General features: G+C 42.9%; 1 protein-coding gene across 2 annotated transcripts in view; it reads left to right on the top strand.

Moving 5' to 3' along the window:
- The window catches only part of OSBPL11 (oxysterol binding protein like 11), a 91,972-nt gene that overhangs the window by 42,507 nt on the left and 37,298 nt on the right, over positions 1–12,167 (top strand). For both annotated transcript variants that reach the window (XM_053247192.1, XM_053247182.1), the window contains exons 3-5: positions 6,218–6,393; positions 8,704–8,783; positions 9,984–10,163. In XM_053247192.1, the coding sequence (XP_053103167.1) occupies positions 6,218–6,393; positions 8,704–8,783; positions 9,984–10,163 (436 nt within the window). The remainder of the gene's footprint in view (positions 1–6,217; positions 6,394–8,703; positions 8,784–9,983; positions 10,164–12,167) is intronic.

The raw sequence follows: 12,167 nt of genomic DNA, 5'->3' as shown, positions 1-12,167 counted from the left end.
ACTCCTTCAGGAGTTTCCAAAAAATTCCTCCCCCTACACCGAGATAACTGAGGCTTCTCATACCACTCTACCTGGTGCAACCAATGGCAACAATGGGTGGGGGATCGGCCAGAGGTCGTCTGTCCCACCCACCCACCCATATTCTTCCCAACCTCACTGTAAACAATGATAATCCTCCAGTGGGAGGCCAACTTCTCCCCTTGTACCCCCAGTAGAAGCCACCAGGCAAGATTGCTAGGTACTCTCCACCATCACCCATGGATATGCCTTAGATTTCCAGTACATCCTCCAGACCATGTCACCAGGTCTCCAAAATCCAAGGATCTGAAGAAACAGTTACGGATGGATCTGGCCATTCAACACTTGATTCAGATCAATGTCATTGTACCAGTTCCATCAGCCAAGTTATGGCTCGGCGTTTATTCTCTTTTATTTTTCATACCAAAAAAGGATGGGTCTCAGAGAGTGATCCTGGACCTAAAGAGGCTCAGCTGCTTCATCCACAAAAGGGAATTCTGCATGGAATCTCTTTGTTCCATCAAGGAAGTAATATCACCACAGGATTCCCTGGTCTCCATCAATCTGACAGAGGCTTACTTAATATCCCAATCCTTCCCCTCATCAACGGTTCCTCAGGTTCTTCTACAACTGCTGCCATTATCAATACAGGGCTCTCCTCTTTGGACTCTCTTTGGTCCTGAGAGTCTTTACCAAGACAGTGGTGGCATTGGTTGCCCATTTCAGAATGGGCAGAACCCACATATACCTATAATGACGACGACCTGTTCCTGAGAGCCCCCCCGTTCCCTCAGGCACAGAAGGTAGTTTGGCAAACTCTCTCAGTTCTAAGCTCTCATGGTTTTCTAGTTAACTACCAGAAGAGCTACCTCATTCCATCCCAGTCTCTCCAGCACTAGGGTGGTCTTCGACACTCTGCATTCTTCAATCTCATTACCACTGGAGTGATGCCAGAAGTTAACTCTCATTTGTACACTCCTTCTTGCCCCTTCAGTGGACTAGATGGTGCTGGCCCAGTTGCCTGGATCCATGATTGCTTGCCTGGAATGTACACCGTGGGTTCGTTGGCTCTCCTGTCCCCTTCAGTGGCTCCTGCTCCCCTTCCAGGAGGACGTCATGGCCTGTTCTCACAGGGACATCTTTCTACCACCAAAGGTGCAGCAGTCTCTTCACTGGTAGTTCTCTTCTGCCATTTTGAAGGACCTTCATCTGACTATCCCAAAATTGCATTCTGGTCACCATGGATGTGAACCTCTTGGGCTGGGGGCCCCACTGCAATGGAAAGTATGCTCAGGGTGTCTGGTCCCCACGAGAGAGAAAACAAAACATCAACTGGCTGGAACTGCATGCAGTTCGGCTAGCTCTGATTCAGTTCTTCCCACTGGTCCATCTCAAGAATGTCCTTGTGCATTGCGGCAACCTGACCACCAAGTCACACATCAATCGGCAGGGGACCACCTGATCCTGGATGCTCATGGCAGAGTCCGACAAGCTCTTCCTGTGGGCGGAATGCCACTTGACATCTATAGTAGCAGAACACCTCCAGGGCTCTGCAAACACTCAAGCAGATTGGCTCAGCTGCCAGAAGATAGACCCGGCAGAGTGGTCCCTCCATCGGGAAGTATTTCTCCAGGTTGTTCACCAATTTGGGCAACCACTAGTAGATCTGTTTGCCTCGCCCCACAACCAACTCCTTCCCAAGCCCCCCCCCTACTTCTTCTCCCCATGGGTGGAAGCAACCGATGATCTGATAATTCCTTGGCCACCTGACCTCCTTTATGCCTTTCCCCCAACCATAGTCGTGGGCAGGCTCATACAAAAACTCTGCACTGAAGAGGCAGAATTTGCCTTGATTGCCCCGTTTTGGCCATGAAAACCGTGGTTCTCTGATCTTCAACAACTGTCAGTTGAACCACTGTGGCACCATCCTCCATGGCCAGACCTTCTCGTGCAAGGGCCCCATTCTACATCTACAGCCTCAGTGGCTCCAACTAGCTGCCTGGAAATTGAGCATGCACTGCTAGCCAGGAAGGGCTACACCTTCTCAGTTCAAGATACCATCCTTGACCTTCAACGAACCACATATATCGAGCCTCTTAGGTGGCATTCTCCAGGTGGGCATGTAGGCAATGCTTTAATCCCTTGTCAGTGGGCATGCCAGAGGTTTTCTTTTTCCTCCAAGCTGGTCTCAACATGGGCCTTCGGCCAGGCACCCTGAAACACCAGACATTGTCCTTGTCCTTGGTTCTTTGTCTACCCTCTGGTACCTCCTTCACCCCCACCTCTGGGGGGGGGGTTTCCAACTTAAAGGGGGCCTCCAACTTAGCACCTCCCCCAATCCATAGGTTTCCTACTTGGAGCCTGAACAAAGTCCTCAGTGTTCTCACCAAAGCTGCCTTCAAACTGCTATCAGAGGTTGACCTTGGTTTCCTCTCCCTAGAAGTCCTTTCCTTAGTGGCAGTCACGTCTGCCAGGAGGGTATCGGAGCTCGGAGCCTTGTCCACACGCAAGGAGCTCTGCATTTTCCAGTCTGACACCATTGTCCTGAATCCAGACCCGACTTCCCTTCTGAAAGTCAGTTCCACATTTCATCATTTGCAAGTCATTGTACTACTGTCCTCCTGCCCCTCACCAAATCATCCCAGGGAAATGGTATGGATCTCACTCCACATTCAGCATGCCCTGTGGATATACTTTCATGGGACCAAGACCTTCCATCATTCGGGTTCCCTATTTGTCTCTTTCCTGCACTCTTCCCAGGGCACCAAGATCGCCAAGAACACCTTTGTCTCCTGGATAAAATCTTGCATTTCCTTGGCATAGGAGTCCCTTAATTCCCCCGTGCCCCATGGCGTTAGGGCCCACTCTACCCGCAGTGCAGCTACCTCCGTGGCTTTTTGTGCTAATGCTCTCTTACTAGAGACCTGCAAAGTGGCTCCTTGGTGCTCAATCACTCCCTTCATTAGACATTACAAAATTTCCTCATTCAATGTGGCTCAGGATGCCCTTGGTCGCACTGCACTCCAGTAAGTAGTCTGATACACGTCCCTGTTTTGTCCCACCCATTTCCTTCTTCTAGCTTGGATATGTCCCATACTTTGGAGGATGACCTCGGGCTGTGGAAACAAACGTTTGAATTACCATGAAAGGTTCTTTTTCACACCCGAGGAGATAATCTAGCCCTCTCAGGGATGTGCGTTCTTGGGGCAGGCATGTCTGGGTGGAGGCAACTTCCAGGGTTTGTTAGCTTTGCAGGCTTTCTCATTTTTTCAATCCCTTTTCTCCATTTCTTCTTCTTCTCTTCTCTACCTGGCCTTAACCTCTGGTGAAAATTCCTTTTCACTGGAAGCGCTTCAGTCCCAGAACTGGGGTTGGGTCGCCTCCCACGCAACCCTAACCCTCCCACCCAGGAAGCTAGCCAGTTTTGATTGATCCTGTCTGGAGCATGCTCGGTCCACAACCCATACTTTGGAGGATGACCTCCTCAGCTGTGAAAAAGACCTTTCATGGTAAGTCCAACATTTTTCTCACCACAGCACTATCTGGTGTAAAGGCCTTTATGATATGCTGGGCAAGCATGGGTTTTCATCTCAATTTTTATTGCCATTGGAATTTGATGCTGCTAAAGGACTTATAAAAAACTGAATAGTGAATATGGGGAAAAAGCAAAGTGATTTGGGACTGGTCTCAGCAAGAAATTTTCCTGGTAGCTTTCCAAATTATCCTAGACCAGCTCATTATCCAACAAGACGAACCATTATTTTGTCTCGGAGAGGGGCCTTTCCCCTTGCATGGTTTAATGTGTTTCCATCTGGGGGGAACTGCAGGAAATCTTGCAGAGAATTTTTAACCCAAGGATTTGGGAATGATTACCTTCCAATAAAGATGCAGAGAGCAAGTTGTCCATGGGAAATTGCCACAAAACTCACTTTCTAAGCACTTTTAAACAATTTGCCTCAAAGACTAATACAGGTGTGACAAAGGCTTGGATAAAGCCCTCTTATTTCATAGACTTTGTGAAGTACTAAATTGAACAGATGATATTGTATATTTAATCAGGTTAATTGCTCAGCTGGCCTTCTCTCTGTGTGCTTTAATTATATAGAATTATGTACATTGAGCACAAATAAAATATATTTCTGTTCATAAATATTGCATAATGTGTTGGGTTCTCCCTGCTTGCACAGCTCTAGTTAGAAAACTTGTGTGTGCATACAACTAATTCATTTGGTTGCACTGGAGTTTCTAAAACATACAGGTTGGTTTTGGTTTGGTAATTTAAATGTATATAAAACATGCATCTTTATTCTTCTATAAACAAGTGATTCTAAATAACATAACTGCCCATGGTTTAGTGGCACCACCACTAGTACCAGCAACAATACAATCAAGTCTTTATTAATAATAGAAACATTGATATTTCCTAACCACTAATGATATTGGGTGTGAGCCATGGTAATATAAGAAGGAAACATACATTTGCTTTTTAATCATTAGCCCTAAAGGCTAAGGCCATGTAACAAGTTTTTAATGCTTAATTATTACTATGAAAATATACAATAAAACACATACACCTAGAACACATTGTGACACGTAAAGGGAGATCCATAATCGGATCTCCCAAGTTTTAAAAAGAGGCATAGCAGGTTCTGCATTTTATTGAAGCAGTGGCACTTCGGAAAGGCGTGCTTTGCCCTTTTCTCAATCTAAATTGTACTCCCCTAACCTACTAGTAGCCCTGCAGGGATGAAAATACAGGTACAGATCTAATAATGGATTTCCCTGGTCATGTATGACTTGGTCCTGATTCGAGCATGGGTTATACTTAATTTATACTAAAATATAATATTTTAAAATCTCAATAAGCTTGAATCAGTCAGCCACTGGAAGCCAGCTCAGTGGGGGAAGCAGTGCTTTTGTAAGATGCTCAGTTACTCTTTCTGCTTATGATGTCTTTGGATGCTTGTTCAACTACAAGCCCTTCTTCCCCATGTGGATTCAATAGTAATTTTGGGGTCTAACTTCTTATGACCTATGCGGGGTTGCCATCTTCTGTTTTACAGTACTTCTGATACCTAGAACTAAGTGTCGCTGAGAATTTGAAGGTTTCTTTTCTAGGGGGAACCAACCAAAATAATACAAAGTTGTGAGTGGTTTGAGTTCTCCAGAATACTTCACCAGGCTGAGTATGAAGCAAAGGAAAAACAACAACAAAAACAGTGAGAATGAGAAAGCTGTCTAGGAGCCTGTCAGCCTGAAAGTCTGTACTTTGCTCAAAGTCTTGACATGGCGTGTAGGAGGTGTTATGTATGCTTAATTTGATTAGACTTGCTAAGTGCCAGACACTGCACCCAGACCTACAGAAACAACAAAACAATACCGGCTATTCTCTAATTTTAATCTAGCACTAGTTCTGTTCTGTCCTCAGCACTTAAATCACATGAGCCTCTTGTATGACAGAAAACAGAAGTAAAAAGAATTATAGTCACCTCTTGGAAATTAATTTTAGGTGGTGCAGTCAATAGGAAGCAAATTGGATAGTATTACATAGGGGTTAGAGGGCATTTAACATGCCTCTAAAATAAAGTCCCATCTTCCAGTGATAGAAGATCATTTCCTTCCAGTTCCAAAATTCCACTCCTGTATGCCTAAATGTGATATTCTCCTAACACTCACAAATGGCAAGATTTCCTTGTTTGTCTAGAGCCTGTAGGATTGTTGTCCTGTGCCTCAGCCTTCCACTCTGGGCTGGCATTGTGTTTGCAGATGCTGCACTGCCTGATAAGGGCCTGAGGATAGAGGAGTCACTAAACGGGCAGGAAGCAACTCTGGCTTTACTGTGAGCTATCTGGCTCACAAACAGTTAGCATGGCAGATGGGGCAATCATACCTTCATGCAACACAATTGACAGGCAAACCAGTGCTAATTAAAGCTTGTAAAAAGATGAAACTGGTCCCATTTATTGCCATAGCCTAGTTTTCTGCATTCCAAAAATTAATAGTAATGGCCAGCATTTGACTTGTGTTAGTTCTGTGTGGTTAGTTAACATGAGAGTATAGTCCTGCAGTGCAGAACTGGAACTTGCAGTTGCCCTCTGTTTCTTGCATTAAGATAATGTTTTCTCCTAGCTGAACATAAGATTATGTTGATGTTTAGATGTTTGTAAAAATGTGGTGGTTCTTTCCCTCGATATTTCAGGTATTTTGTCTTAAATAATGAAGCTGGCCTCTTGGAGTATTTTGTGAATGAACAGTCCAGAAACCAGAAGCCCAGAGGTACCTTACAGCTGGCTGGAGCTGTGATATCACCCAGTGATGAAGATTCTCACACTTTTACAGTGAATGCAGCTAGCGGAGAGCAGTATAAACTGCGAGGTAGGACTTTATACTTTCTGGCCTGCAATGTGCCTTTTCCCCACAGGGCGGCGATCCTGCCTCTTCTTTGCCCATCTCTGGTTGGTTGTCAGTTTGGCAGCCTCTCTTTGCCATATTGTGCCAGACGGTAAACCTACTGGGTCTGAATTTAGACAGAATCCTCCTTACAGATCAAAGTACTACAAGTGTGTAGTACTTTCTAAAAAGAAAAGAAAAATTAAACATGAAGCATCTTTATAAGAATATTGCTCATTCCAGTTTGATAAAATTGAAAGTCATGTGTGCACTATTCATAATTTGGCAAGGTGATGCCTTTTACCTTGTACTGCCTGACTTGCCAAAATGTAGCAAAAAGGTGTGATTGAGAGAGGATAGTCAATCTGTTAAAAAGGCTGAGATTTAATGCATGTGTTTGGACAAGTGGTCAGTCCATAGAACAATGAGAACTCTCCTTGAAAAACCAGACTACAGTTCTCTTGAGACACCTTCGTGAAAAATGGTTCTCATGTTCCCACTTAGAAACATCTTGTCCTTTGTACACTTTTGATTACTTAGCCGTGTTAAGTTGACCAAAGAGGAAAATCCATTCTTGACTCCAAAACCAGAATGAATTGAGACAAGCTATTTTGACTAAAACAGCTTTATTAATGTATCAGTCAGATAGTAAGTACTTGTTGTACTGAGTAGATCTTGTAATTACAACTTATGATAAACTTAGGGAACAGCCATATTGTTCAGAACTAGTCAGTGCATTGAGGAAATGTTTGGGTGGCCTGAGGATGGCCTGCCTGTTTAGCCCAAGAGGCTACGAGGTAGAATTGCCTCAGGTTTTTTCCTGGAGATACTGATTTTGAGATTGATTATTTCTGTTAATTTGCATCTGTGAACATTTAAAAATCCCCCAGCCTCCGAATCTACTCTAAAGTACATGTTTGGTTTTATGCTGGTTTAAGATGTCCTGAGTCTTGCTTGCCAGGCTGGTCCCTAGACAATCACCTACTGTACCTCGGGGAGGTATGTTCAGAGAAACTGGCTTTCACATCTCTCCACATCTGTCAGCACAGATTTAGAGCCAGGAAACACAGAGAGATCGTTTGGGCTTCTCCCAGTTTGTGTGTCCCTTTCTCTGTCTTCAGTGGGGAGGAAGAGCCCAAACAGGTAGTTGTAGCTGGAGTGTGGGAAAGCTGCTGTCGAATCCAGGAATGATCTAAGAAATGCATCTAAAGTATGTCTGCCCCCGTGTGTTCATGCCCCCCCCTTGCAATCTTGGAATGTTCAATGGAATAGGAAGAGCAGGTGTAGTTTTCATCTCAGCCTTGGTCCTGTCACTGTATTGTCCTTTTTAAATGTTCTACTTCCTGGCTTCCTGTGAAGTTAGTATCCCACTAAACAGAGAGCTTTCATTTGCATTTGGACAAAGATCTCATGATGTCTTAGTTTGGTTATTCCCCCACACTCTCTCCTTCACTCTTGGAAATATTCCATTATTGCTTTAGAACTGGAATCTGCACACCATCCCCACATTCCCCTAACCTTTCATTTTACTGTAAGTATTTAAAAAGTAGAGGTGCACATGTGTGCTCAGTTAGTATAGAAACCTTGCCTTTTTGTGGAGGGAGGGGGTCCTGATGTTACATAGCCTTAGCTTTTTTACTCATCCATGGAAGTATTTCAAGGTTACATGCACTAGCCCATAAGAAAATGTGTCTGTGCATACCTGGATGCACTTGCTTATATTCAGCTCTTTGTTGGTTCTTTTATTTAAAGGGTATGCTCACCTGTATGTACATATATATTAGAATAACATGACGGACGTGCCCTGTATGATGCCAGAGAGAGATGCATGCATTGCTTTACATCCCTGCAAGTTGCATGGCGCCCATACCTTTTACCCCATTTATTCAATACAGCTTCCTCAGAATGAAGAAGTCGTTAAGATTTTAATTCAGCCTTTGTCAAAATTTGCTCTGGAAATACCTTAAGCATTTTCTTTTTTTGTTGTGGTTTCCAGGACTACCTAAAAGCCTGCCATGGACAACCAGTGGTCGATGTGTACTTCCTTGAATTACTAGATTAATACATGGGTCCCGGATTAATTGCAATATGGGTAGAACAGTTATATGTCTTGGGGGAGGATCCCATAACCTAAACAGAAGAGGTCATAGTTGTGGCTGGCACACACTTTTCACTCTTTTGTTACTTTGCAGGAGCTGAACTTAACTAAACTGAACTTGATTTGAATGAAATACTTGTATTCTTGCCTTGCCTACCACTGTAGTTTCTTCTCCCTTTGTTTGTCTTTTTCTGCAGCTACTGATGCCAAAGAACGGCAGCATTGGGTCAGCAGGCTTCAGATATGTACACAACACCACACTGAAGCAATAGGAAAGGTACTGTCTTCTCATAGTCTATGGCACATACTTAGAATCGTGTAACAATGATAATTTCAAATGTTAATCACATTTATAGCATAGAAGAACATAATTTGCAGTTGCTGCAGAAATATGAACATCACATAGACATATGGCAACAATGCCAATTTCATTTAACTTTTAGTAAAGATTTATTTGAAATATATGAATGTGTTATATTTATAGTGGGATCCCAGGACTGCTTCTGCTGTGCAGCCAAGAATAACTTCCCAGACTATGGCATGGTTCATTAAACCTACATAATCTGACAGATTGTCAACTAGACACCTTAAAAACTCCCGAAGGAGATTTTATAACTTACAGACCTTGTGTGCAATTCTCTGTTCCTGTAGTTGGGCGTCTTAGTCAGTTTCCACCAGTTGCCTTTACAATGCAGACATAGGCAGCAATCCTATACACACTTACTTGTAACTAAATTCAATGGAACTTAGAGGGCCCTATATGTCTAACTTGGTAGGTATAAAAAAGTGAATGCAGCTTGTATTGAACAAGAAATGCTTTAGCATATGATAGTTTGTACAATTTATACTGTATTAAATGTTTCATATAATAAAATTAAATATCAAGCCAATATGCATGTTTCTCCTAAACCACATAGCTTGGCTACCAGATCTGATTCCAGAATTGCAAAAATAATCCCACATTCCCTGTTTCAACATTGAAGCTCATATGCAATTGGAAACTGTCTTGAAGCACTGTCACTAGTCAGCCATCTGGAAGAAATGCATGCTGAGGCCTGGTGCTAATCCTTTACTAAAATACTCTCTGCTTTGCAAGATTCTTCACACCCTCTTCTTTGGAAACATGCACTTGGCTCCATTATTTTCAGTCTAGTTGTTAGAGCCAGCCAGCTTTTGCTACAGGCAAACTGAACATAATAGAAGTGTGAGGTTTTTTTGCTTTTGGTTTTTTTGCTTTTGGTTTTTTTTTGCAGTGTGGGTGGGGAGAGTAGCACTGTTGGCTGTCAGTCATAGGGTCTGAAGAATATTTAATGTTTGAGTGAGGCCTGAAAAGCTTGCTAGTCCTCCGGTTTTTCTGAATTTTTGATTGAATACAGAGAAAGAGAGAGAGATGTATCTGCTAGTATGTGTGTGTGTTGGGAGAGTGGAGACTTAATTAGTTTCCAAGCATTTCCTAATATGTACATTTGTTCACCAGAACAATCCTCCTCTGAAATCTCGTAGCTTCTCTCTTGCATCTCAAGGAAGTGGCTCTCCTGGCGCTCAGAGAAGGTCCAGCCAAAATGCAGCTTCCTTTTTTAACGTTGGCCATCACAAGTTGCCAGCCGGAAGGAAAATTCCTATTCTGCAGCCAGATCACTTGGTTGATGTACGAGAGGTTAGTAAAAATAAAAACTTCTTCAAAAGAATGGTTGTCCTCCTCTGAAGAAAATTCTCCTTGGCTCATTATAAAATTCTTCTATGTTAAAGAAATGTTAAAGCCTACGCCTAAAGTTAAAGCTAAGCCTGCACCAACTCATTCCCCACCCCCACCATTCTTTAGTATCTAGGGCTGCCTATTTGTAGTTGCATTTAATCTACACAGATACAGTGAAGAAAAACAGCCTTCCACGTTTGCATCCATGAAAGAGATACTTCCTGGGCCACAACCATAACAATAGTGCCTCATGTCTGCATATGCTGTAAAAACCAGAGGTTCTTTCCCTATTTGCATGCTGGGACTGCAGCTTGAAAACAGTATGTGGCAGCTCAATGAAGTCACTTCCTTAAGAAATATATGAAAGTGCTGAGGGTTCAGAGCATTGTCTTGCACATGAGTAGCTTTCTAATAACGTTCACCGTAGCTTGCATAATATATCATTGAAAGCCCATTCAGAAAGTACCTTGCCCAAGATAAGACTGATAAGCAAACCTCAGGCTCATGTGCTCCTTCCTCCACTTCTCTCATTGTGGATAGAATGTCACTAGGAGATCACTTAGCTCATTTTGTACTAGTATTTTCCTGACCCTGTGACATAGATCCTGTCTATCTTGGTGTTCTTCCCCAATTAAGAAATGTGGGTGGGGGTGATTGAGTTGCTAAGACGACAAAATGAGTCCGCAGCAAAAGTTTGAAATTTGAACCCGGGTCTCACAGGTGCCGAATATGGAATATTGCCTCTTTCCTTGTGTGAACAACCTTCTCTCTCCTTCAGCTAGCGAAGTCTCAGAAGTTACAATGTAGCTTTTCAAATTATTGTAGTAGTAGTAGTATAACTTTTATAGGAGGAAGACCTTTTTTATGCTCTCTTAAAACTCCATTGGTTTTCTTATTATACCATTTTCCTATTGATCTCTCACATCAGAGTAGTTCACACAATCAACATTAAGGTAGGAGAAACCTCCCTAGAAACCAGCTCGGAGACAGGGAGCTTGATTGTGAGCTAAGCCCCAGCTGGCTAAGATGAGCATGCCCAACCCAGATTCTGTTTGGGAGTGAGGTAGGAAGAAAAATGGCTCTACCCAGTTGGGGCTTAGCTCACAATCAAGCTCCCCAGCTCCAACCTCGTATTTAACGGACACACCATCAAAAACCAGCATGTGTTGCTCCTGAATTAGGGTAGGAGGCTTCTCCTACCCTAATGTCAATCCTATGAACTGCTCTCTTTTCTTCTTGGGACTGATGGTGGTACAAATAGCCTGACATATCAAGCAGCAGTGTGGCTATGCATGTAAATGAACTCTGATTGGACCAGAAGCATGACAGGTGCATTGTAGCGAAATGAGGAGGAAGAGCAGGCAGAGTCCTCTGAGCTTGGTTCAAGGTTAACAGAAGAGCTGTCCTCCCCCATATGGCAGATAATTCTGGACTTTTTTTTCCTCAGCAAAAAAGACATATGTAAGAATGGAGGTTTTGTTTCTGCAAGGTTCACAGAAAGCAGACACTGTGAGCATTTATAACAAAGAAAACTTCTAGATAGTTGTTTTGGAGTTTTTGGGAAATGTGTTTTCCAGACGTTACTTCAGTTAGCACACATGCTGACAGATTTGCAAAGTGGTTTGTGGTTTTAAATGCCATCCTTTTAATTAGCAAGGAGGAAGAAATAGCTTTCAGTGCACTTTTTGTTCATAGCTTTATATTTGCAGTGGTTTTGAGGTTATAGTCTATCATAGCATTGCAATGCTATGAATACAGGTGACAGTGTGTATGTTGTCTTCAAAAGTCTGGGGGAAATTTTGTGATCTTCTGATGCAGAAAGTCAGATTTCTTTGCTTCAAGAACTTGATAAATTCTACATAGACCAACCTTCAGCTGACCTGAATCTTTTTTACATCTTTTCGTATCGACTTACGATAGACAGGTGTCATTTTGCAGTATCCCTTGAATGACTAATTCATTCAT

Source organism: Hemicordylus capensis, chromosome 1, assembly GCF_027244095.1.
Source record: "Hemicordylus capensis ecotype Gifberg chromosome 1, rHemCap1.1.pri, whole genome shotgun sequence".
Taxonomy (NCBI): Eukaryota; Metazoa; Chordata; class Lepidosauria; order Squamata; family Cordylidae; genus Hemicordylus; species Hemicordylus capensis.
The sequence above is the reverse complement of the archived record's forward strand: the minus strand, read 5'-3'. Positions and strand labels throughout refer to the sequence as shown.